We start from the raw sequence: 27,110 nt of genomic DNA on the forward strand, positions 1-27,110 counted from the left end.
TGAGCAGATTCATATTTATTTGAAACCGAATCAATTAAGTTACAGTCTTAAGTTCATCTCAACAAATGCAAGAAAAAAAGAAAATCAGCTTGTAATAATGTTTTAATATAAAACAAATAAAATATTAAAGATAAGCAACAGGGATCTGAGCCCATCATTTATATTTTTTAAAAATGACCAGAAGCTGACACTGTTTGTAAACATATTGATGCATGTTTGTAAGCTGTTCATCAGTCGCCCGTCTGGAAGCACATGGGTTCAGACAGCAATCTCACGGCGCTGTCGTCCTCCTGCATGTGATCCAGTCTCGTCTCGTTCCTCTCTTCCTCGTCTCGTCTCATCTGCTCACGTTCTTCATCCTGCTGCGTCTCGCCGTCATTATCTTCGCCCTCCTCTTCGGTTTCTCCACGTTCATCATTCTCAGCTGCAGGAGATCCGTCTCCTGTGTCTGCGGAAAGAAAAAAATTAACATATTTGGTGCTTTAATAATATAATTGCATATACTTTACATCCTTGCATGATTATGAACTAGTGAATTGCACCAGTTCATTAAAATTAACTGTTTTAAATCAAATTTTCCTAGTTTGGAGACTCTGGATTGCGTTGTAAAAAATATTCAGTTTCTTGCACAGATTGATCATTTTGTTTCATAAGACCTTAATTTATCATCAGGATTAGTTCTCGACCGATATATCGGCCGATATTTGGCATTTTGCAAATATCGGCATCAGCCTATACGTTTTTCTGCTTGACCGATGTGTTGGAGGCGGGACTTTTATTTTGACGCAGTGCCTGAATGCTCACACTCTCTCTTGTTTATTGTCGTTGTAAACAGTTCTGTCTAATACGGATAGAAGTCTGTCTAATAATCAGTTAGAATGGTTAAATAAAGGAATTAATACAGAAAGTATAACGATTGTTTTCATACAATTAGTAATAGAAAGGCAAACATAATAATACTTTTTCGTTTGCCGTCAGCATTAAGCAAATACGCATTTATATAATATATCTAATGAACTATTGACTAATGAACATTAATATCAAAAACCTTGCAAAACCTAGTTGACGTACTGTGTTAATTGAATGTTTTTTAACTTAAAACTCATGATTTCAAATTATGCATCGCTTCGTGCTTTTGCCCACTGTCATATTCATGTGTGCTGTATGTAAAATGAGTGTTACTCTGGCTTTAGTTACAAACTATGATTCCCAGTGCACATAAACTTCCAAGAATACGGAGTGCCCTGTTGGTTACAGTGTTTACCTTTTATTATATATTTATTTATTTGTGAAAGATACTTTGTCATTTAAATTGTGTATACATTTATTTTTTTAATCCATTGTCAAATGATTTCAAATTTCTTAAAATATTAATAAAAAAAAAGTAAAATAAAAAATAAAAAAAATCAGCTTTATATCGGTTATCCAAGATATCGGTATCGGCAAAAAACAAAACAAAAAAAACAATATCTGTCGACCACTAATGAGGAGCAACAGGGATTCATTTTGTGTTGCCTGTATATGCTATTTTAACTCTCAAAGTGCCAGTAGCTGTTTATTTGAAATTTATGAACCACATAGGACCAAGGGTTCATCCAAAAATCTTAAGTAAATAAACAGAACATTTAAAATTTTGGGTGAACTCTCCGTTTAACGTGTGTGTGTGTGTTTACCCTGGCCGCTGTTGTCCCGTCCCGGCGTCCCGTCTGCACCCTGCGTGGCCCCCCCGAGCGGACACTTGTGATCGCTGTAGTATTTCTGGCGGGTGAAGCCCTTGTTGCAGGCGGCGCAGCGGAAGCGATAGTTATCGGTGTGTGAGCGCTGATGCTCCAGCATGTGAGCGCGACGACTGAACGATTTCTGACAGAACTGACACTTATACGGCTTTATACCTGCAGGAGAGAGAAAGACATTCGCTACATACGTTATTATACAGTTCCACATTACTCAACAACAACAACAGAAACATTTATTAGAGCATCTTTGCCTTGTTTTGCAGTAACAGTATTGAAATGTGCATAAAAACAAGATGAATTCACCTGACAAGCAAAACTATTACTAAGATATTAAGGTCTTTAGCTTATAAAATGTTTTCTGATTATAATTGAAGTATTTTTTAAGGTAAATGCTCAAATGTAGAATAATAGAATAGAATAATAATTTAGAATATATACAGTATATGCTTAAAAATAAATATATGTCATTTATATGTGTGTTTATTACATTACATATAGTTTTTAATAAAAAAAGTACACAATAGATTAGACAGACAATATAGATTTATATATAATATCGGCAGATTTTAATCAAAAGGGATTTGTAAACTTTTCTAAATGATACGTTTTTTATGAATTTAACTTGATGTACTGAAGTAACCACAAAAACAAATTTTAATTGAAATAAAAGAGCTATTAAAATTATTAAAACTAATAGAAATGACAGAAACGCAACAAAATTCCTAAAATGAAAAAGAAAATGGTAAATATAAAAATGAAATCCAATTCAAAATATTAATAAAAACTATTAGTGTCTTAATGATTTTGAAATAACATTCACTAAAACTATTAAAAACTATTTTAGTTAATTGAAATGAAAATAAAATATGAATATTACTATATAAAAAAGGCAAGATAGTATAGTATACTAAAATATATTGTAAACTAAATCTATTAAAAATTGTTTTTCTTTTATTACAAAAGTTAAAATAAAATAAAACTACATGAAAAATCCTTGAAATTTTTTATTAATAATTAGACAATAGTTTTAGAACTAAAATGACTTAAAATAAAATAATAAATAATAAAAATGGCAAAAGCACATAACAAAATTTCTAAAATGTAAACTAAAATGACTAAAACTATAATATAGTATACTAATAGTATTTGAAAAATACAAGCATTTTTAATTAAGACTATAATTGTATATTTTTAATACTAAAACGAACTATTAAAATCAGTTACGTTATTTAAAATGAGGCTGAATATTATATGAAAAACTGAAGTACTAAAGTTCAGACTTCATCATCCTCACCTGAATGTGAGAGAATATGAGCTTTGAGTTTGTCGGGTCTGTTGAACTCTTTGGTGCAGCCCACATGAGTCCTGCCACAGAAATCAAATCATCAAACACATTCAGATCACACGGATGTCTCTCTGCCGCCTCGACGTCGTCACTCACCTGAAGGGACACTTGTACTTCTTGAAGGGTTCGTGAATCAGCATGTGTCTCTTTACTTTGTCCTTCCTGTTGAACGTGGCCTCACAGACGGAGCATTTATACGGCTTCTCTCCTGCGAAACAACAAAATCTGACTTTACGTCCCTGTAACACATCCGACTCATTTTATAATTCAGTTTATTACTCAATCAAAACTACTTCGTACATTAACTCGTCTGTTTTTTGGGACTTTCTAGAGTAGTGTTGCTTTCGGCAACGAAAATGATGACTAAATATCGTCGTCAACGAACCTTGACGAAAACGAGATGAGGCGCAATGTAAATGCTGGTCATGTGATGATGACTATAATTAAACGTATAATGAAATATTGTTGACTAATAAAAACAAGACAATATGTGGTTTACAAAGTAAAAAGTAAGCTAAAATGTCTCTTCATTTTCCTTGACGGAAACAAAATGTCATAACGTTATTTCGTCTCGTATAGTCGCGATATTATTTTTATTTTGCAGTATTTCTGTTTTTGTATTATTTAGAAGACGTCAACAAAGAAAGTTAACAGACACAGAGAAAGGGAACGATTTGTGTACTTCTAACTAGTGGTGCCGATATCTTGGAAAGCATGGGGGCCGATAGCCGATATAAAGCCGATATTTTTTTATTATTATTAATATTTAAGAAATTTGAAATCATTTGACAATGGATTGAAAAATAAATGTGTAAAAGAAAAATACTTGACTTTAGATGACAGTATTTTTCACTAATAAATAAATATTTAATACAAGTATAATATAAAAATAAGTAAACACTGTAACCAACATGGCACTCAGAAGTTTTTGTGTGCACTGGGAATCATATTTTTCTAATAAAGCCAGGGTAACCCTCATTTTACATACAGCACACAGAGAAAATGACATGGATATAACAGTGGGCGAATGCATAAAGCGCAGAATAATTTGAAATCACGAGTTTAATAAAGTTTAAAGCATTCAATTCACACGAACAAAAACAAAGTTTGCAAGGTTTGTGAAATTAAATGTTCAAAGATTTGTTTAAATAATACAAATGCGTATTTGCTGACGGCAAACAAGAAAGTATTATAATGTTTACCTTTCTATTACTAATAGGCCTAATATAAAATTAATCCTTATAATTTTAATAGAGTTATTCCATTGTTTACCCGTTCTATCTGATTATAAGAGAAACTTCTATCCGCATTAGACAGAACTATTACTGATGACTACAGTAAACAAGAGAAACTATTTGAGCACTTGGTGCCGTCAAAATAAAAGTCCTGCTTCAAACACATCGGCCTCCAGAAAAACTTATCGGCTGATGCCGATATTTGAAAAATATCAAATATCGGCCAATATATCGCCATTGTCGATATATCGGCCTTGGCGATATATCGGTCGACCACTACTTCTAACGTGTTTGGTTGGTAAAATAAATGTTGTAAATTCAAATCAGAGCGTCTTCCGTGTGTGGAATGGATGCATTCTTGAGTCTAAAAGGTAACAATAATATAATAAGATAACCTGGTTTGAAATGGGTTTGGCTAAAAGAACATTTTGGTTTCATCTATACAACTAGGTACTTATACTATATTGGCTGGATTAAATAGAATTGCATTACTAAAAATAGACTAAAATACAACTTTCTTTGACTAGAACTAGACTAAATGTCATCAGTTTTCGTCGACTAAAACTAAACGAAAATAGTCATGGATAATTCTGACTAAAATGCTCAGACTTTTAGTTGAATGACACTCGACTAGACTAAAAAGAGTATGAACGTGACTAAAGCTAATTAAAAACTAAAATGACAATTCACACAAAGACTAGACCAAAACTAAAATTAAAACAGGGCGCCAAAAACAACACTGTTCTAGAGCCTTCATAAACTCAATTATATAAGGCTAAAACTGTATTTGAGAGGAAAGGACATAAAGTGTGCATTACCTGAGTGGATCTTTGTGTGTAGTTTGAGGTAGTGCTCTGTTTTGAAGAACTTTTTACAGATCTGACATTTGAATTTGCCGCCGACGCCGTGAGTGGAGAGATGTCTGCGGAAATACCTCTCACACGGAAACACCTGAGGAATACAAACACATTCACCGCTGATTCTTTGAAAAGAAATGTTCAGGTGCTGACTCCTCCTAAATCTATTTAAACTAAATCTAAAAAAAAAAATTTAACATTTTTTTACTTTAAATAAAATATAAATATTACATGAAAAACTTAACACTTTTTGTAATAGAAGATTGAAATTTTAAGCTGAAACTAGATCTATAGTCAAATTTAAACAAAGTTAAATAATAAAAAACAAAAACTAATAAAAATGATTAAAGCACAACAAAAAGCTTAAACTCAAATGAAAATGAGAAACATTAAAAATCGTTTTCATCAATTGAAATTAAGTAAAAAAAAAATATGAATATTAAATGTTATGTAAGTAATATTAAAAGTTAAACTTAATGTTTTCTTGACAACTAACTGAAATAAAAAATGTAAAGAATTTAACAAAATTAAAGCTGACTTACTAAAAAAAACACAAAAAATTACAAAAGCACATAAAATTACTAAACATTAAAAATAGAATAGAAATAAAAGTTCATTTAAAGTATTAGATACAATAATAGTATATGAATAATACTAAAACTTAAAGTATTAATTTTTTTTTAAATAATATGTTATAATATGTTCAATACAAATATAGAAAAATATTTATTTGAAATAAAGCTGTAATAAAATGTAATTGTATTTTCCTTGGCAGCAAACTGAAGTAATACAATTACTAAAACTTAGGTATAAATAAAAAATACATAAATATATATATATAAAAAACTGATAAAATGGCAGACAAAATCACTGAAACTTAAACTAAAATGAATATGAAAATATAAAAGCTATTCAAATTATTAAGAAATACTGTAATATAATGTAAATAATAGTGAAATATTGCTGACCTTCTGGCAGTGTGGACAGGGGTAGTTGTGAGTGGCGTTCAGCAGATGTTGTTCCAGAGCTTCCTGTGTGGAATATTTACTCTGACACTTCATACATCTGAACACAGAAACAACAACAACCACACATTCAGATCTGAGTAGATTTAAACCTCTTAGTCCCATCACTGTGACCTGTAGTAGCTGGTCAGTGACTGTGTGTGTGTGTGTGTGTGTGTGTGACCTGTAGTAGCTGGTCAGTGACTGTGTGTGTGTGTGTGTGTGTGTGTGTGTGACCTGTAGTAGCTGGTCAGTGACTGTGTGTGTGTGTGTGTGTGTGTGTGTGTGTGACCTGTAGTAGCTGGTCAGTGACTGTGTGTGTGTGTGTGTGTGTGTGACCTGTAGTAGCTGGTCAGTGACTGTGTGTGTGTGTGTGTGTGTGCGTGTGTGACCTGTAGTAGTTGGTCAGTGACTGTGTGTGTGTGACCTTTAGTAGCTGGTCAGTGACTGTGTGTGTGTGTGTGTGTGTGTGTGTGCGTGACCTGTAGTAGCTGGTCAGTGACTGTGTGTGTGTGTGTGTTTGTGACCTGTAGTAGCTGGTCAGTGACTGTGTGTGTGTGTGTGTGTGTGTGTGTGTGTGTGTGTGTGTGTTTGTGACCTGTAGTAGCTGGTCAGTGACTGTGTGTGTGTGTGTTTGTGACCTGTAGTAGCTGGTCAGTGACTGTGTGTGTGTGTGTGTGTGTGTGTGTGTTTGTGACCTGTAGTAGCTGGTCAGTGACTGTGTGTGTGTGTGCGTGTGTGTGTGTGTTTGTGACCTGTAGTAGCTGGTCAGTGACTGTGTGTGTGTGTTTGTGTGTGACCTGTAGTAGCTGGCCAGTGACTGTGTGTATGTGTGTGTGTGTGTGTTTGTGTGTGTGTGTGTGACCTGTAGTAGCTGGTCAGTGACTGTGTGTGTGTGTGTGTGTGTGTGAGACCTGTAGTAGCTGGTCAGTGACTGTGTGTGTGTGTGTTTGTCACCTGTAGTAGCTGGTCAGTGACTGTGTGTGTGTGTGTGTGTGTGTGTGTGTGTGTGAGAGACCTGTAGTAGCTGGTCAGTGACTGTGTGTGTGTGTTTGTGTGTGACTGGTAGTAGCTGGTCAGTGACTGTGTGTGTGTGTGCGTGTGTGTGTGTGTTTGTGACCTGTAGTAGCTGGTCAGTGACTGTGTGTGTGTGTGTGTGTGTGTGTGTGTGACCTGTAGTAGCTGGTCAGTGACTGTGTGTGTGTGTGTGTGTGTGTGTGTGTGTGTGTGTGTGTGTGTGTGTGTGTGTGACCTGTAGTAGCTGGTCAGTGACTGTGTGTGTGTGTGTGTGTGTGTGTGTGTGTGTGACCTGTAGTAGCTGGTCAGTGACTGTGTGTGTGTGTGTGTGTGTGTGTGTTTGTGACCTGTAGTATCTGGTCAGTGACTGTGTGTGTGTGTGTGTGTGTGTGTGTGTGTGTGTTTGTGACCTGTAGTATCTGGTCAGTGACTGTGTGTGTGTGTGTGTGTGTGTGTGTGTGTGTGCGTGACCTGTAGTAGCTGGTCAGTGACTGTGTGTGTGTGTGTGTGTGTGTGTGTTTGTGACCTGTAGTATCTGGTCAGTGACTGTGTGTGTGTGTGTGTGTGTGTGTGTGTGTGTGTTTGTGACCTGTAGTAGCTGGTCAGTGACTGTGTGTGTGTGTGTGTGTTTGTGACCTGTAGTATCTGGTCAGTGACTGTGTGTGTGTGTGTGTGTGTGTGACCTGTAGTAGTTGGTCAGTGACTGTGTGTGTGTGTGTGTGACCTTTAGTAGCTGGTCAGTGACTGTGTGTGTGTGTGTGTGCGTGACCTGTAGTAGCTGGTCAGTGACTGTGTGTGTGTGTGTGTGTGTGTGTGTTTGTGACCTGTAGTATCTGGTCAGTGACTGTGTGTGTGTGTGTGTGTGTGTGTGTGTTTGTGACCTGTAGTAGCTGGTCAGTGACTGTGTGTGTGTGTGTTTGTGACCTGTAGTAGCTGGTCAGTGACTGTGAGTGTGTGTGTGTGTGTGTGTGTGTGTGACCTGTTTTAGCTGGTTAGTTACTGTGTGTGTGTGTTTGTGACCTGTAGTAGCTAGTCAGTTATTGTGTGTGTGTGTGTGTGTGTGTGTCTGTGTGTGTGTGACCTGTAGTAGCTAGTCAGTTATTGTGTGTGTGTGTGTGAGACCTGTAGTAGCTGGTCAGTGACTGTGTGTGTGTGTGACCTGTAGTAGCTAGTCAGTTCTTGTGTGTGTGTGTGTGTGTGTGTGTCTGTGTGTGTGTGACCTGTAGTAGCTAGTCAGTTATTGTGTGTGTGTGTGTGAGACCTGTAGTAGCTGGTCAGTGACTGTGTGTGTGTGTGACCTGTAGTAGCTGGTCTCTTTGCGCTGGCTCGGCTGTGGACAGAAGCTGTGTGAATACTGGTGAAGGCCGAGGTCGAAGAGTGATGGGAAGACTTTACTGCACTGGTGACAGCGGTACGTCAGCTGCTCCTGGTGTGTGTGGATGTGCTCCAGAAACTGATCCAGCTTCTGAAACGTCTGAGAGCAGCTCTTCACCACACAGCGGTACACCTGACAGGAACTCATAGAGTCAGTCTCGTTTAAACATCGCACACTGACAGAGGAGGTAAAATTACTGACCACACTTCATTTGTTTGTATCCTGGCTCTGTTCATGTGTGTGTGCGGTACCTGTTCGTTCTTGTGCTGCGTCATGTGAGACTTCAGCTGGAAGTAGGTGCTGAATTTGGCCGAGCAGAACTGGCACTGATACGAGCTGTCGATGAGGATGATCTGCTTGTTCTGTTTGCCCTCGGCCGAACCCTGTGTCTCCTGGACCTCAGCGTCCTGCTCCTCGACGGCTGGAGACCAAGCCACACAAATGATCTTTAGGTTGGTATGAAACATCATCAGGATTAAAGGAATGGTTCACCTTCAGGTCATCCGTGATCAGGAGGAGTTTGTTTCTTCATCAGGTTCGGAGAAATGTTGCATTGCATCAGTGTCTCATAAACGGATGCTCTGCAGTGAATGGGTGCCGTCAGAATGAGAATCCAAACAACTGATAAAAAAATCACAATAATCCACAACACTCCAGTCCATCAGTTAATGTCTTGAGAAGAGAAAAGCTGCATGTTTGTAAGAAACAAATCAATCAGTAAGATGTTTTTAACTTCAAATCACTGATTGTTGCTCAAACATGAGTTCATAATCCATAATAACGCTTCCTTTAGTGATAAAAGTGCATCTCCTGTTGTGCCTCACATCAAAATCCAGAAACACATTTGTTTAGAGCGGTTTAAACTGAACTTGATCCGTGCAAATTTCTCTCCTGATTCAGACCAAAACACTTTTTCACTGGAGGAAGCGTCATTATGGATAGAGGACTCGTATTTTAATCGTAGTTTGAAGTTTAAAACCTCTTAAAACTGTCACCCCCCATTTTTTAAATAGGCATTAAAGTGCACTATCCAAACTAAAATTGCTGGAATTTATGAACACTTTGGAATATAAACATAAGGTTAGTCTCTTTTTAAAGAAGACAATTAGCAGATTTTGGCAAAAGTGGAATATTATCAAAAAAATTAAGTATCAAAAAGTTATAGAAGTTTAAATGTACTATAAATAATATTTATTTTAAATATTTTACATAATAGGTTTTACTCTAAAATTGGTATAAAATTAAAGCCTTGTGTCTAAATAAGTTATGTTTTAAATTTGAAGTTGATATGAAAAAAATGTAGGTTCCTGTGAGATGTTATTTAGGGCGTCATACCACACACAGCCACTGGGAGTCATCAAAAATATTTAGAATTTTGCATAATGAATTTTTCTCTGGATTTCTCTGTGAATTTTATCTCAAAATAACCACCAAATATGAAATCCTGAGACTCAGACCTTTCCGATGATATGTTTGTTGCCAAAATTATAAAAAGTTTTGGTTCTAGAAGACCGTAATGCATTATGTTTTATGACACTTGGCCCCGCCCACTAAGAGGGAGGTGACCGCCATTAGATTTTAAAGTACCATTTCCATGGTAAAGCAATGTCCAATTCCAAAATGGTTTTCACAGGATGAATCTTGGGCTTCTTAGGTTTCAAATGATATTTGATTTATGATTATTACTAAAAGATTTTATAGAGAAAAAGACAACAACAAAAAAGAGTGCCAAGCGTCCCACAGGTGGGATGGTAACAGTTAGGGGGTTAAGGATGGTTGTTTAAGGATGGTTGTTTAATCTTTTGTCTTCTCCAGATGTTAAATGAGTGGTTTGGGTTACTTGTGATGTATTTATCAGCTGTTTGGACTCTCATTCTGACGGCACCCATTCACATTCATTGGTGAGCAAGTGATGCAATCCTACATTTCTCCAAATCTGACGAAGAAACAAATTCTCGGATGAGCTGAGAGTGAGCACATTTTCAGCAAGTTTACATTTTTGGTCTCACCTTGCTCTCGCTCTTCTTCCTCCATCTGCTGTGAGTTTTCGTCACTGTTTAGAGGAAGCACGCGTACGGTGATGGGCATCCTGGATGCAGTGCTGTGAACTCCAGCGGGCCAGACCTTGTGCGTCTGCATGTGTTTCTTCACGTTGGACTTCTGAGCGAAGGCACGGCCGCACACGATGCACTGAAAGGGCTTTTCACCCGTGTGACTGCAGATGCAATGCAAATTACAGTTTGAATTCCGTGCATGATTTTGTGACCCCTGCACAAAAAACATCTCGTATGAATCTTCTCTTTTACCTTCGAATATGCTGCTGGAGGTCAAAGTTCTTGGTAAACACTTTGTCACAGTAATTGCACTTGAGCTTCTGGGCCTTTCCTTTAGCTTGCCCTGCTGGAACAAAATAAGAGACTGGATATACTTGCAATCGTCAGTTACTTAGTATGTAATATTGTTTATATGTTTGGGGCTTGTAAGATATTTTCACGTTTTTGAAAGGCTGCATTCATTTAATAAAAATACAGTTAAATTGTGAATTATTTTTGCAATTTAAAACAGCTGTTTTCTCTGTGGATATATGTTAAAATATAATTTATTTCTGTGATGCACAGCAGTATTTTCAGCATCATTACTCCAGTCTTCAGAGTCACATGATCTTCAGAAATCATTCTAATCTGCTGCTCAAGAAACATTTCTGATTATTATCAATGTTAAACTAAAATTATTTTCATGATCCTTGATGAATAAAAATACCAACATTTATTTGAAACATAATTATTTTGTAACATTGTAAATGTCTTTCCTGTCACATCGGATCAATTTAATGCTTCCTTGCTGAATAAAAGTATTCATTTCTTTCCAAAAAAAATCTTACAGACCCCAAACTTTAAAAAGTAGCACTTGTTTATTCAAATATATGAGCAGACTGGTTGGTGTAGATAATGTTTTGACGCTGTGAGGTACCATCCTGTGTTTTCTTGGAGGTTCTGGCTCTCTTAGGGATGATAACCTTGTCATATTCGCCGAGCTCGGAGAGGTTTGTGCTGATGGTGCAGGTCTTGGTTTTGTTGCTCTGTTTTCCTGGACTGTAAACCGGAGCAGCGCTGAACACCTGGCCCTCCACACACTGACTGGGAACCTGCACACACACACACACACACACACTTAATCAGAAAAGGCCTTGATTTAATAATAGTTCAATATTATTTATCAGTGGGACCTTCTAAAAACCGTTTACGAAGTCCTTTAGAGGTAAAAAAAAAAAATATATATATATATATATATATATACTTAAAATTGACTTATAAATGCATATCTTTATTTTCAGCCAATGTTGTTATTGTTTACTAAAACTATGAATACATTTTCGGGTGTAACTCATACACCTGGAAAACTTAAAAGAAAAAAAGATTAATGTTAAAGAACTAAAATTACCAAGACTAAAAGTTAAATAAAAATAAAGCTTAATAGAAATAAAAATTTAAAATAAAAAAAATATATATATTATTTAAAACAGAGCTGAAATAAAATAAAATATAAATATTAGATAAAAAACATAAAATGAAAACTATAAATATTTCCTTGGCAACACATTTAAATAAAAAAGTGTATGTTTAAATACTTAAATTACTAAAAATAAAATAAAATAAATTACATAAAAAAAACACTAATAAAAATTACAAAAGCACATAAAATTACTAAACCTTACACAAACAAAAAATAAAAATCATTCAAAATATTAATAAATACTATAATAGTATTCAAATAATACTAAATAGCATTGCTTACTAAAAAAAATAGCATATTCAAAATATTAATAATTACTATAATAATATATATGTTATAAAATGTAGGTCTATTTTGAAGTCTTGTCAATAACAGTATTTACCATCTCTGTCTATATGTACCATCTAGTTTAATTTTGAGTGTATTGCAGAGTTTAATTCTGGTGAAATATGAGCGTTATTTTTGTGATCATGTGAATTAAAAACAGTGCTGTACCTGAATGGACTGAAACGACTGAAGCCCCAGAGCAGACACTTCTGCAGTGCCGCCTCCGGCCATAGGGGGCAGTGTGCTGTACACCTGCACCACTGAATTACTGTTGCTGGAGGGCACCTGTGAGGACAGGGGCGTGGCCTGTGTCTGGGGGAGGGGCTGTGGAGGTTGCTGATGGTGCTGGAGGTACGAGGTTCCCGCGTGCATGCTGAGATTACTCTGAAAAACACAAGCAATGTCAGAGGTTACAAGCTTATTTGTGATCCTTAAAGGAGTATTTCCCCCAGAAATGAAAATTCGCTGAAAATGTGTTCACCCTCAGGTCATACAAGATAAGGATGAGTTTGTTTCTTCAACAGATTTGGAGAAATTTAGCATTACATCAGTGTCTTATAAACGGATGCACTGCAGTGAATGGGTGCCGTCAGAATGAGAGTCCAAACATCTGATAAAAACATCACAATAATATACAACAAATCTATCGTTAAAGTGTTTAAACTTCAAACTGTTGCTTCCAGCTAAAATATGAGTTCATAATCCATAATAACACTTCCTTCAGTGATAAAAGTGTTCTGGTCTGAATCAGGAGAGAAATCTGCACAGATCAAGCACTGTTTAAACAGCTCTAAACAAATATGTGGCTGGATTTTAATGTCAGAGACAACAGGAGATGAACTTTTATCACTGGAGGAAGCATTTATTATGGATTATAGACACATATTTTAGCTGGAAGCAACATTTTTGAAGTTAAAACGCTTTAACAATGGATTTGTTTCTTACAAACACGCATCTTCTGGGTTCTCTAGACATTAACTGATGGACTTGAGTGCTATTGTGATGTATTTATCAGCTGTTTGGACTCTCATTCTGACGGCACCCATTCACTGCAGAGCATCCGTTTATGAGACACTGATGCAATGCTACATTTCTCCAAAACGATGAAGAAACAAACTCATCATAATCTCCGATATCATGAGGGTGAGCACATTTTCAGCAAATTTTCTTCTATTCCTTTAAGTATTATCTAGTGTTCACCTGTGCCAGTCCCTGCATGGCTGCCATCGGCTGATCCAGAGAGCTGAACGCTGATATGGCCGACATCAGAACCTCGTCGCTGACCAACACATTTCCCTGGACGAGCGTGTGTGTGAGCGGTGACTGCGGCACAGTGATGTACGTTGACACCTGGAGGATCACATACACAGAGTGAATCTCAGTGATATGGCGTCTCGTGGGGTGTTTTAGCAGGTGTGCTGTACCTGTCTGTTAGCGGTCAGCTGGGGTCCGGCGCTGATGGACGGGACGGAGGTGTAAGCGTTGTTAGAGGCCAGAGAGACGGTGGCCAGTGACGGCGTGTTGGACTGACACTGTTCACGCTTGTGAGTCATGAACGCCGGCAAAGAGTTGAACTGCTTCTTACATTTCCCACACAGAAACACATCATCATCGTCTGCAGAGATCATGTGACATCAAAGGGTTAAGACTAAAAACGGAATGAAACCGCTTTAACAGATGTATCAAATCAGTTATTGATATTGTTATTGATACAGTGTTGTTATTAATTATAAAATTATTGAGCATTTTAATAAAGTAACTGGAATAAAGCTGAAATAAAATAAACTTAGTTAAAAAAATATAAGTATTCAAATTACCATAGAAATGAAGTAAAACTAAATTACGTTAAATAAAAATAGTAACAAAAAAAAAATGTTTTTTATTAAAATGTAAAAAACTAAAATTAAAATGAAAGCTGAAAATATCAAATATATTTTAAAAAAAAAAAAAAAAACACTAATGAAAATGACAAAAGCACATAATAAATTTACTAAAACTTAAACTAAAATAAAAACGAAAACTGAAAATCTAAAAATAATACTATGTATATAACAAAAAATAAATAAAACTATTAATAATGATTTTAGATAATTTAAATAAAGCTGAAATTCAATAAAAAATTAATTTGGATTAAAAAAAACTCACTTAAGCGAAAATTAGGATTGTTGCATTACTAAAAAAAAAAAAAAGAAGCTAAATCTGAAATCTAAATAAATTAAATCTAAAAAAAAAAGAACAAAAAAAGACAAAAGCACATGACAAACTTAAAACTAAAATAAAATTAAAAATGAAAGTAAAAAATCTCTTTCAAAATATGCATGAATATTATAATAGTACACAAGTACTAAAATAGACAAACGCACACTTTACCTTTAACTGGCAGATCATGCATTCTGTGTATTTACTTAATCAGATAAATGTGTGAAGGAGTCTCACCCATCGGCTGGATGTTCGTTCCTGAGACGTTCTGTGTTCCCGGATCCAGAACACCCCCCTGACCGTCCAACAGTGACTGGACATTGAGCACCGTCTGATTGTCCATGCCTTCAACGGGACAAATATGGAGTGTAAGTGTGTGTGTGTGTGTGTGTATATATATACATATATATATGTATAAACACACAGTAGTATTGTTCATTATTATTATTCTCATCAATATTTGATTAGGATTGGTCAAAATTGGTCACAGCATTATGCAAATATTTAGTAAAACTAAAAAACTATAAGCATTGACTAAAACTATATTTTAAACTGGTTTCCTAAATATCTTTGCTAGTTTCTCACTCCCTTTCTTTGCACATATTACATATAATTATTTTTTTTAAAAAAAGGTAACACCAATATATTTATTTATTTAAGAACACACACACACATATATATATATATACGATTGTCAAATAGATATGATTTCCATATTCAAGTAGCATTATATTTAAGTTATATAATGTAAGGTAATTCAAATATTGCGATTTACACACACACACACACACACACACACACACACACCATCTCTTTCGATCATAAATCCAAGCGCTATTAGTTTAGGGAAGGAAGCGTGTCACACAAATATACCAATTATTTTATATTTAAAATAACTATTACTATTTCTTCATATTGGACACTGGATTGTGTATAGTGTAAAGTAGCACAATAAAATAATAATAAAAATAAAAAAACATGTATTTATTAGATGGATGCCGTTTCGTGGCTTTTCCAATGATGTGTCTCTCTCCCTCCGCCATGATCCGCGGCACGAGGCTGTTATTCCAATCGCTCTGCCTCCCTCCTCTACAGCAATCTCTTCTCAGGTACATTCAAGTGAATGAATCATATTGACCGCGATACTGCGGTATTATTATTTACATGTTTTTAAAAATGTATTTATTTTACTATTGAGACACACTGACATTTACACGAACCGAAACAACTGTGTGAAATGTGTTTCTTTGGCTTGTTCGTCTCGAGCGCGCGTGCATTCTCACTGTAAACATAAAATACTGTATTACAGCTTGCAATTATGCTGGAGGGTTTTAAATAAAGTGCATTATTACCTTCCAGAACCTCAAATATTGCCTGCGCCATCTTGTAGCTCCTGTGCATAACGCCAGCTGTGGGTGGGGCTTATTACAATCATTACATTGAACAAAGTTTGTCATTATTAGTCTATATAACTACTTATTTTCATGACATCGGCATTTCACATATGGTTTTATATATGCATTCAAATCCATGCACTAATTTGTATTTTTTATGTAAATATATATTTTTTTTGCATTGATATGAAACATAACATGTGAATGTATATTTTATGCATAAAGCAATTTTGCATTTTCTGTTAAATTAAAGTTGTAATAATCCTGTAATGAAATAAAATACAGAATAATTAATATTAATATAGATGTAATACGTCTAAATTGTGTCATAATAATAGGATGTAGAGATATAATTTTTGCATAGAAGCGATAATTAAATTTTTATATTAAATTAAAGATGATGGACACCAAAGGTCAACAAAATAATTAAGATGTTATTAGAAACAACTTTTCTAGACGATTAAACACAAGCTTACAGCTTTTTTTTTTTATTAATTATTTATATCAAATAATGGCATGTCCAACTGATCTACGTTATTTTCACTACAAAGTCTACATCCATTATTCAATAAAAAAATCTTAAATAAATCCAATGACGTGCGACGCTCAAACAACTCTTATCTTCAAAAAAAACACAAAAAGAAAGTAAACGTGTCGTCTTTGAGTGACAGATGCTTCAGCCAACCAGCGGCCTGGGAACTCTGACGCATAGCGCGACGGACGCGAGTTATCAGCCAATCAGCGCGCGGCACGCTGACACGTGCCAGTTTCGCGGCAAAAAAGATTTGGCGCGTAAACTTCTGAGCAGGTTCCGATCAGCTGGAACTAAAAAAAAACAACAACACAACAACAACAGAAGCGATTCCGGGAGCGGACCGCGCCTTTCTCCTGCTTCGATGGATTAATGCGTTAAATGAGCGAGAATCTGGATGTTATTCGGAGTGAATGACTATACTTCCTGGATGGAGTCATCAAAAAGGACAAAAGCGGAGGATATTTTGGATTAAAGTGTCAGATTCGAACAGAAACTGTACTTGGTCTTTGTTCCGCATCCAGCTCGGGTTATATCATTATATTTACTTTGTTTACCAGTATATTTAAACGCTTCTAATTTGTTTACCAGTGCTTATGTAAAAACAAACTATTTTACTTACATCGTCAGTAATTTGAGGATTAATATTGAATTGTTTCATGTTCCATGCACTTTAGAGATTGAAATTGCATTGCTATTTGTATATGATTATCTTTATTTATTATGCACTGTGTGTGTTATGCTTTTTAGCCGTTTTCAAAGCACTTCCTTAAAATAACTATAAACTGAAAATGCATGTAAACTATAGCTATGTTTCTAAACAGCATGCATGATCTCATTCTTAAGCTTTATTAATTTAAATTTGTTTTTTTGTTCTGTAAACTGAAGTTGACCTACATTCAGGCCTTGTTGTGGTTTGGGAGTCTCACCCTTGTATTCAGTCTAGGCCTGTTTTTAACATGTTGTTGAATGTCAGAACGTGGCTTATCCAGCTCTACTCTGTCCCACCCATGGCTTATTGAAAGGCAGTCGGTTTCCATGCATTGAAAGCCATTAGGATTGCAAATAAACCCAGAGACTGAGTGACCCCTGCTGTTTTAGCCCGATATGTCTGAGAGTTTTATATCGGGCCAGACCTCGGAGGACCTGCTGGTGGATTTTGAGTCTCTCCTGAACAGTGGCAGCATCGATCTCAGTGAAGATCATCAAATTGTCATCATCTCCACACCTGGCACCGCCTCGGCCAGCAATGCAAACGGCGATATCTTGCTGTTTGCCACCCCTCATCACACCACCACTTCCACTACGACCCTGCCGGACCACCGGAGACCCACTTTGGGACGGCCTCCGGTACGACTTCAACCTCTTCGGACACCAGTGCATGTGTTTTATCCCATGCATGTGAACTTTACCCATTCACCTTTCCACAGTGTGGCTTAATAGCTCTTAGTGGATGTGAGCTTGTAACCCAAATCCTGTAGGTTCAAAATCCTTAAGGAGTGGTTTATGATCACCACAGTACTTGAGTAACTTATGCTTAAGGTCACCATTCAGATTTCTCAATAACCGATAGATTATCAGCATGCAATTAGATGTTTGTCGAAGCCGCATTATTGCTTTATGATGCATGCATTATTTTAATTACACTGCGATTAAATGTTTTATGTTATTGTAAATGTTTTATGATGCATGCATTGGTGTGTTAAACTGAAATCATCGCTATACAAGGTCATAACCTCTGCTTTCCGTTTGCTTTTTGATTTCAGGTGAAGAGGAAGTTGGATTTGGACAGCGATCATCAGTACATTTGCACATCCCGACCTGCTTCACATGGACCAGAACCTCCAGCCACACCCGCGCCTCCCAGAGGTAAAACATTTGTTAAAATAGTACGGAAAATAGAAATGGAAATATCAATCAAATGGCGAATATGAATAGTGTTCAAAAGTTTGGTGTCGGTAAGATTTTTTATTTTATTTTTAAAGCTCACCAAGTCTGTTTTTATTCGATCAAAAATACTGTAAAATTGTGAAATATTATTAAAATGTAAAATTACTCTTGTCTACATAAATATGTGTTACGGTGTAATTTATTTCTGTGATGCGAAGCTGTATTTTTTTCAGCAGAGTCACATGCTCTTCAGAAACCATTCTAATGTGCTGATTTGCTGCTCAAGAAACATTTCCAATTATCATCAGTAATTGTTTGGAAATACTTCTGGATTATTTCAGTTGATACATTTAAAATTCAAAAGAACAGCATTTATTTGGAATGCTTTTGTAACATTCTAAATGCCTTTAGCGTCACGTTTGATCAGTTTAATGCGAGCTTGTTTGAATTTAAGCATTAATTCCACACTCATTTTAGTGCTGAAGGTGGCTACAGAGAAGTCCCGCTACGACACATCTCTGAATCTGACCACCAAACGCTTCCTGGATCTCCTGGCTCAGTCTCCAGACGGCGTGGTCGACCTGAACTGGGCATCTCAGGTGCTGGACGTCCAGAAACGGCGCATCTACGACATCACCAACGTCCTGGAGGGCATACACCTGATCTCCAAGAAGTCCAAGAACAACATTCAGTGGCTGTGCGTTCCTCACATGTGTCAGCTTTACTCAGAAATGACTGGGAGTGTGTAGATGTTGATCTGTGGTGTGTTCAGGGGGAACCGTATCGACGGGGCGTCCGTGGCCAGGTTTCAGACGCTACAGAGGGAGGTTTCCGAACTGACGGAGGCCGAGGAGAAACTCGACGAGCTCATTAACAAATGCAGCTTACAGCTACGACTCCTCACAGAAGACACGCACAACAAGAAATATCCTTCATCTCAGTGTGTGTGTGTGTGTGTGTGTGTGTGTGTGTGTGTGTGTGTGTGTGTGTGTGTGTGAGCCTGAGCTTCTCAAAATGTCTTACGATATATCTCAATGTGTACATGTGAATAGAAGAGAGTGTATTCTTCTCAATGTCCTTTAGCCGTTTTATTTACTCTTTCTTTACGGTTTAGGTGTAGATTTGAGTGGGTTGGAGCTGATATTATTTTCTAAAACCAGAAGAGTAGGATCTGAGAATGACTGACAAGTTCAATTAGTGGCTATTGTGATCTTTAACGGAAAGTAACGCTGGGGTACGTCAGATGTCAGGACCTGCGTAACACGGTGAACCCGGCGGATCAGATCATCATGGTGATTCGTGCTCCGCCGGAGACGCAGATGCAGGTGTCTGAACCCACTGAGGTGAGAAAACACACACTTATTGTTATTCATCTGTATTTGTATATTTATGAAGGTTGAGGTGTCTGTGTTTTAGGGTTACCAGATCTCACTAAAGAGCTCCAGAGGCCCGATCGACGTGTTTCTGTGTCCGGAGGACAGTTCTGGGGTCTGCAGTCCCGTCACTGATTGTAGTCCGGAGAAATCGTCCGATCTCGTCTCGCAGGAAGTGACATCATCAACACCGTCTACTCTCCCTAGCTCCTCCCCTTTGCCTCTGGGTGCTGACTCAGGTTAGCACGTGATTGCATTTTAATTTATCTCAATTAAAACTCACTTTAGGTCTGTTTAACCGTATTTCAGTAAGTATTAAAATTTCCAAATGTAATTTTTTAAACCATTTATGAATATTAAGGGAACAGTGTTTAATGTAAATCTTATAAAGAAATTGTTACATTAAATATAATGCACGTTTATAAATATAAAAGTTAGTTGTACATGTAAAAAAGAGATACAAATTAAATAATTTGAAAACTATAGGTATAAAAATATTAAACACAAGTTTTAAATAGTTATGCTATTTCCTAATACAATATTTGTTTTACATAATTTTATTGGAAATTACTTTAAATGTAATTTTCTAATATGATTCAATATTAAAAGTAAATTGTGGGCATAAATATTAAGTCCAAATATTGATTTAACATTTATATTTAATTTGAATATTTTTTAATGTAATTTCCAAATATACATTTTATCTTGAATTATTAAATATAAATGTGATAAAATTAAATCTTTAGCCAAAAATTGTAATCCAAATATTGATTTGCATTTTGTGAAATAAAATTAAATTGAAAATACAAATATTACAGGTATTTTGATAAAATTTTTTATAATTTAATATAATTAAAAAATAATAATAAATGTGATTTAATCTTAAACGTTAGTCTTGGGCATAAATGTTAAATCTAAAAGACAAGATCTGTCATGTACATTCGGATTTAACGTTTAGAACATTTGCGCAAAATTATTATTACATCTGCGAACTGCAAATATTACAGCTATCAAGATATTAAATCTTAATGTAAATCACAAACGCTTTATTTGTGCCTAAGATTTACTTGTATCTTTAATAACATTTACTGTTTTTTATTATTATAACATAAATAAACCAGCCATGCAATTTTTATTAAAATATAAAAATGTGTTTTCACTTTGTAATCGTCTTTTCACCTTTCCCGCATAATTTGAATTTCCCATTTCTGAAGTAGATCAAATGAATCAAATCTTCTGTGTTTCAGAGTCATTTTTGGACTCGGACCCATTTTCTGGCATTTGTGCGATGCCAGATTTCGACTTGTCTCCTTTGGACTCGTCGGACTTCCTCCTGGAGCGCGGCGGGGCGGGGGACGCCATCGGTCTCCCGCTGGACGGTTTCATCTGTCTGTCTCCGCCACACAACCAGGACTATCACTTCGGCCTGGAGGATCACGAGGGCGTCAGCGAGCTGTTCGACTGTGACTTCAGCGACCTCGGCCCTCTGGAGTTCTGACAGACGGATCCCAGCATCGGTTTCTCAGTCTGAACAGGAAACTGATTCCACTTCGCTTTTGAATTCAGATTCGCTCGGAGGTCTCTGAGCACCGCCATTTAATTTATTAATAGAAACAAGTCACCTTTAAAGGAACCGTTAACTAGAAATGAATATTTGCTGAAAATGTCCTCACCCTCGGGTGATTCGAGTTAGTTTCTTCATCAGATTTGGAGAAATGTAGCATTGCATCAGTGTCTCATAAACGGATGCTCTGCAGTGAATGGGTGCCGTCAGAATGAGTCCAAACAGCTGATAAATACATCACAATAATCCACAGCACTCCAGTCCAGCAGTTAATGTTGAGAAGCTGTGTTTGTAATATAGGAATCCATCATTAACATGTTTTTAATATCAAATCTTTGCATCCAGCTAAAAATATTCCATAATTCTCTATAATTGGCTTTCTCTAGTGATAAAAGTGCATCTCTTGTTACCTCTCACTTTAAAATCCAGCCACATATTTGTTTAACTCTTTTAAATCTGTGCAAATTTCTCTCCTGATTCAGACCAGACCACTTTTAAACTGGAGGAAGTGTTTTTATGGATTATGAACTCCTATTTTAGCTGGAAGCAACAGTCTGAAGTTAAAAACATCTTAATGCTTCACAAGACATTTACTGATGGACTGGAGTGTTGTGGATTATTGTGATGTATTTATCAGCTGTTTGACTCTCATTCTGACGGCACCCATTCACTGCAGAGCATCCGTTTATGAGACACTGATGCAATGCTACATTTCTCCAAACCTGATGAAGAAACAAACTCTGGTGACCTGAGGGTGAGCACATTTTCACCAAATGTTTATTTTTGGTGAAGTTTCTTCAATCAATTTTTTTGTTTTTATTCGAATTTATTGTAAATCTAATGTCACCGTGAAGGTTTTAGGATGTCGTAATCGTTTGAATATAAACTGACAGGTTTTCTGGATTATATTTCTCAGGAGAATCGTAGAGTATTTCAGGTGAGTGATAACGTATGTGTTTAGGCTCTGGTTATGTTGCATAAGTTGGTTATGCATGCTGCACGATAATCAATCCATCGTCGCTCGTATGGTGAAGGAGAGGATTTACAGAAAATGAACTTGCAGTCATAATTATTTTCGGATCACCATTATATTCACACGGTCCATGCAAATGTTCATCATGTCACCGATTCTCTCGCATTCACGAAGCTCTGCGTCTTTTAAAGCTGTGTGTGTGTGTGTGTAGGTTTGTGCTTTTTTTAATCACTGTTACAGGAGATGTTCTGTATTTATTATAATTAATATCTGATCCTGGTACAGTAAATGCCCAGTTATTTTATATATATATATATATATATATATATATATATATATATATATATATATATATATATATATATATATATATATATATATATATATATATATATATATATATATATATATCCCCAAAAAGAAATTCACTTGTCTTTTTATGTTTTCTTTCTGTGCATGTTTGTAAATATTCATATAATTTCCAGCCTCATCTTAAATATTAATCTTGATATTTAAAAAAGCACTATGTATTTTTGATTTGTTTATTCCTTCAGCCCTTTCTAGGATTCTCTTCAATGAGTCCAGGGATAGAAATAATGTCTTGTATTTCTAGCTTCTGTGTGTTTAAACTGTGTGATTAGCTACAGGACAGAGTATATATAGTCTCATGAAAGGATTGTAATGATGTAATGCCATTGTAGTGGGATTTTTAAATGCATTTGATAAGGGACGTTTGATTATGAAGGGCTCTGAAGTTTAAGGACACTGTTTGAAAAGCTCTTTATAATATAAAATGTATAATTTAATGCAAATTGCCCTTCTGTGTGTAGAATTGACAGGGTTTTGTCTTTAGTTGAATGTGTGTTTTTGTCTTTTGGACCGAGACAGATGTGTTTATTGTAAATGTGCATGTGTGTGTGATGTTTGTATGATAATTGTTAGGTAGTTTATGTTTTATTGTGTATGTGAGGGTTGTCTGGGACAATTCTTCTGACAGGATCAAGAGCTGTGGTGAGTGTTTTTCAACTTTATCTGGTTGTACAATAGCAATATTTTAATAGGGCTTCTTTTTTTTTGCATTATTGGTTTTCCTGTTTACTTTATAAACCACTTTAAAAAGTGGCCAAAGGCACGGTGGGACGTGTGTGTACTTTACTTTTAAAATTAAGTGCAAATAAAATCAGATTTTGATCTAAAGTCAGTTTAAATCGACTCGAATTATGGCTTTTAGTTAAAGGTTTGAAGTTGAAGATTGTTTACGAGCACTGATTCATTGTTTCAGAGGAAGGGATGATATTTGTGATTTGATATTTCAATATTTTTAGATTATCACCTGTCAGTCAGAGATTGTTCTGTCAGCATAAATAAACCTTTTGACTTCATAAAACTGCTTGTGATTGATTGTATTGACTTCTGACAAGATGCTGTTATTGATTGAGTTATAAGGTTTATTAGTTTAAATCATTCCTTGCATTTGCAGTGGATAAACCTACCTGACGTTTTTGGAACAGGTGTTATTTTGATATCATTGATGTACTATTATAGTTATATATATATATATATATATATATATATATATATATATATATAGCCTATATATATAATTTTTTTTTTTCTGTGTTTAGTAACTTTGTGTGTTTGTAATCATTTTAGTTTTAGGATAATTTTCAGTTTAGTTTGCTTACTAAACTAAAACTTACTGAACAGTATTTCTACAAAATCTAAGGAAACATACAGTATACACAATGCAGTTTTCAGTAAGCAAAGACTCAAATGATTCACGCTCCGAACTCCCAAACTGACTCAAATCATTTGCGATCCTCAAACTGATGCTGGGGTATAAAAACATAAACATTTTCAATCTCCTAGGTGAACGAGTCTATATTTGCGATTCGCGAACCCGCTCCGAACTCCCGAACTGATTCAAATGATTCTCGATCCGCAAACTGACTCAAATGATTCGCGAATGGATGCTCTGCAGTGAATGGGTGCCGTCAGAATGAGAGCCCAAACAGCTGATAAAAAAAAATCACAATAATCCACAGCACTCCAGTCCATCAGTTAATGTCTTGTGAAGCCAGAAGATAATTTTTGTAAGAAACAAATCCATCATTAAGATGTTTTTAACATCAAATCTTTGCATGATGCATCCAGCTAAAAAATATTCCATAATTCTCTATAATTCGCTTTCTCTAGTGAAAAGTGCATCTCCTGTTGCCTCTCACTTTAAATAGTGCTATGCAGTAAAAGAACGGATCACTCTCACTATTTGATTGCTCTATATCACATTATCATCACAATAACATCAGCATTATATCATGACCTTCTAGTCATGAGTGTTATGTTGGTTTAGTGTTCATTTAAATGCTGTTGATGGTCAACATTTAGATTTATTGTAGATCTGTTACAAGCTTTGACTCTTTTGATCAGTACAGTTTACAATCCCATGCAGTAAAAGAACAGATCACCCTCTCACTTCAAAAGCTCTTGCAGCAGCTCAACACTGGTTCTCTCTGAGGTGGTCGGATCACATCAGATTGTTTAATCTTGCAAATCATGACTTATATTTACTCTTCCTCTCCCTGCAGTTTGGTAATATATAGATTCTGCCTTTGAACTCCCACCTCTTATGTGGGCTTTATTGTTCTGGGTCTGAATTTGGGCTTCCGGGGTATCAAAAAAGAAACATTTTCAATCTCCTAGGTGAACGAGTCTATTTGCGATTCGCGAACCCGCTCCGAACTCCCGAACTGACTCAAATGATTCGCGATCCCCAAACTTACTCAAATGATTCGCGAACCCGCTCCAAACTCCAGAACTGACTCAAATGATTCGCGATCCCCAAACTTACTCAAATGATTCACGAACCCGCTCGAACTCCCGATTTGAATCAAATGATTCGCGATCCCCAAACTGACTCAAACGATTCGCGAACCAGCTCCGAACTCCAGAACTGACTCAAATGATTCGCGATCCCCAAACTGACTCAAACGATTCACGAACTCGCTCCGAACTCCCGATCTGACTCAAATGATTCGAGATCCCCAAACTGACTCAAACGATTCACGAACCCGCTCCGAACTCCCGTTCTGAATCAAATGATTCGCGATCCACAAACTGACTCAAACGAGTCGCGAACCCGCTCCGAACTCCCGATCTGACTCAAATGATTCGCGATCAGCGAACTGATTTAAATGATTCGCGATCCCCAAACTGGCTCAAATGATTCGCGATCCCGCTCCGAACTCCCAAACTGACTCAAATGATTCGAGAACCCGCTCTGAACTCCCGAACTGATTCAAATGATTCATGCTCTGAGCTCCGAATATTTGCTGAAAATGTCCTCACTCTCAGGTGATTCGAGTTTGTTTCTTCATCAGGTTTGGAGAAATGTAGCATTGCATCAGTGTCTCATAAACGGATGCTCTGCAGCCAAACAGCTGATAAAAACATCACAATAATATACAGAACTCCAGTCCATCAGTTAATGTCTTGTGAAGCCAGAAGATAATTTTTGTAAGAAACAAATCCATCAAGATGTTTTTAACATCAAATCTTTGCATCCAGCTAAAAAATATTCCATAATTCTCTATAATTCGCTTTTTCTAGTGGAAAGTGCATCTCCTGTTGCCTCTCACTTTAAAATCAAGCCACATATTTGTTTAACTGTTTTAAATCTGTGCAGATTTCTCTCCTGATTCAGACCAGACCACTTTTTCACTGGAGGAAGCGTTTTTATGGATTATGAACTCCTATTTTAGCTGCAAGCAACAGTCTGAAGTGAAAAACATTTTAATGCTTCACAAGACATTTACTGATGGACTGGAGTGGTGTGGATTATTGTGATGTATTTATCAGCTGTTTGGACTCTCATTTTGACGGCACCCATTCACTGCAGAGCATCCATTGCTGGGACACTGATGCAATGTTACATTTCTCCAATTCTTGTTACACAGTTATTTCTGTATTTGTGGGGTTAGTAGGGAGGTGGATGACATTTTATTTTGAATTTGACCTCTTTCTCCTGTTTATGTTGGTAAGGGAGTTAGTTTAGTTTTTAGTTTTAGTTAGTTTTATTTTTTTTCTTTTCTTTTAGTTTAAGTAGTTTGGTTAATAAGGAGTAAGACCTGATTATGTTTGTTGTTTTGGCAATACCCCCTTCTGATTTTGATACCCCTCTTTTTGCCTAATTTGTAAATAAACTATTTTCTTTAATGAGATAACTATGTGGTTTTGTTAAATGAGAGACGGGTGGCTTCATTTCACCACCATGCATTTTTGCTGTTTCATTCCTCCCCTAGACCAGTCAGGAAAACATAAGATGTTTCTGAACACGTCTCGTCTCTTTCAGATTGTCTGGATCACTGTGGCGTCACTGAGGCTCTGGTTCGTCTGGTTCTGTCTGGTCTGGTGGGAATCACCGCTGTTTTATTTCTTATTGAACATCTGATGCTCTGCTCATCTCAGAGAAGAGCTGTTTCTTCTGTGTGATGGTGATACTTCTGTGAGATTCTGGGTAATTGCTATTTCCACTTTCACTCTTAAAATATGGATTTTGGTACTGTTGTATTTTATAACTGTGAACCAGTTTCTACAAAAACAACAAAGAAGTTCTGTAAAGTGTAAAGTAGTATGACATATTTAGATTATGTATTTCTATTATAACAAAGAGGCTTATTCATGTGGTCTGTTTGTTGTATATAAAAATATATTGTTTCATTAGCGAATGAAACAAATTGAATGCAGTTTTAAGAGTCATGGTAGAAATAGTTCCTT

At 36.2% G+C, this 27,110-nt stretch overlaps 2 protein-coding genes across 3 annotated transcripts; one reads left to right on the forward strand and one right to left on the reverse strand.

Annotated features, from left to right (window-relative positions):
• Positions 1–84: 84 nt before the first annotated feature.
• znf341 (zinc finger protein 341) lies at positions 85–16,076 on the reverse strand. Of its 2 annotated transcripts, none has more exons than XM_052540635.1 (16): positions 15,961–16,076; positions 14,846–14,953; positions 13,834–14,024; positions 13,610–13,759; positions 12,578–12,793; positions 11,540–11,714; positions 10,876–10,966; positions 10,579–10,784; positions 8,821–8,990; positions 8,493–8,701; positions 6,142–6,238; positions 5,135–5,267; positions 3,178–3,289; positions 3,031–3,101; positions 1,674–1,892; positions 85–448 (listed from the first exon to the last, which is right to left on the reverse strand). In XM_052540635.1, exons 1-16 carry the CDS (start codon positions 16,007–16,009, stop codon positions 231–233), a joined length of 2,415 nt encoding a protein of 804 aa, XP_052396595.1. In that variant the 5' UTR covers positions 16,010–16,076; the 3' UTR covers positions 85–230. The 2 variants fall into 2 exon arrangements, with proteins under 2 accessions (XP_052396595.1, XP_052396594.1); XM_052540634.1 differs by having other exon boundaries at positions 10,876–10,969.
• Positions 16,077–16,775: 699 nt separating this feature from the next.
• Positions 16,776–22,026, forward strand: LOC127944596 (transcription factor E2F1-like). Its single transcript, XM_052540637.1, has 7 exons — positions 16,776–17,884; positions 18,301–18,403; positions 18,902–19,121; positions 19,197–19,349; positions 19,653–19,767; positions 19,841–20,036; positions 21,045–22,026. The coding sequence occupies exons 1-7, from the start codon at positions 17,642–17,644 to the stop codon at positions 21,293–21,295; spliced, it is 1,281 nt and encodes a 426-aa protein (XP_052396597.1). The 5' UTR covers positions 16,776–17,641; the 3' UTR covers positions 21,296–22,026.
• The last annotated feature ends 5,084 nt before the right edge of the window (positions 22,027–27,110 follow it).

Source organism: Carassius gibelio, chromosome A23 (genome assembly GCF_023724105.1).
Source record: "Carassius gibelio isolate Cgi1373 ecotype wild population from Czech Republic chromosome A23, carGib1.2-hapl.c, whole genome shotgun sequence".
Lineage (NCBI taxonomy): Eukaryota > Metazoa > Chordata > Actinopteri > Cypriniformes > Cyprinidae > Carassius > Carassius gibelio.

Excerpts from the sequence above, each read along its gene's own strand:
- znf341 (XM_052540634.1), bottom strand. The coding sequence starts at position 16,009 with ATGCACAGGAGCTACAAGATGGCGCAGGCAATATTTGAGGTTCTGGAA. Across the intron at positions 10,785-10,875 it reads CTCCAGCAGCATATTCGAAG|TCACACGGGTGAAAAGCCCT; the intron begins GTAAAAGAGAAG and ends TTGCATCTGCAG. Across the intron at positions 3,102-3,177 it reads AAGTACAAGTGTCCCTTCAG|GACTCATGTGGGCTGCACCA; the intron begins GTGAGTGACGAC and ends TTTCTGTGGCAG.
- LOC127944596 (XM_052540637.1), top strand. The coding sequence starts at position 17,642 with ATGTCTGAGAGTTTTATATCGGGCCAGACCTCGGAGGACCTGCTGGTG. Across the intron at positions 17,885-18,300 it reads CCACTTTGGGACGGCCTCCG|GTGAAGAGGAAGTTGGATTT; the intron begins GTACGACTTCAA and ends TTTTGATTTCAG. Across the intron at positions 20,037-21,044 it reads GCCTCTGGGTGCTGACTCAG|AGTCATTTTTGGACTCGGAC; the intron begins GTTAGCACGTGA and ends TCTGTGTTTCAG.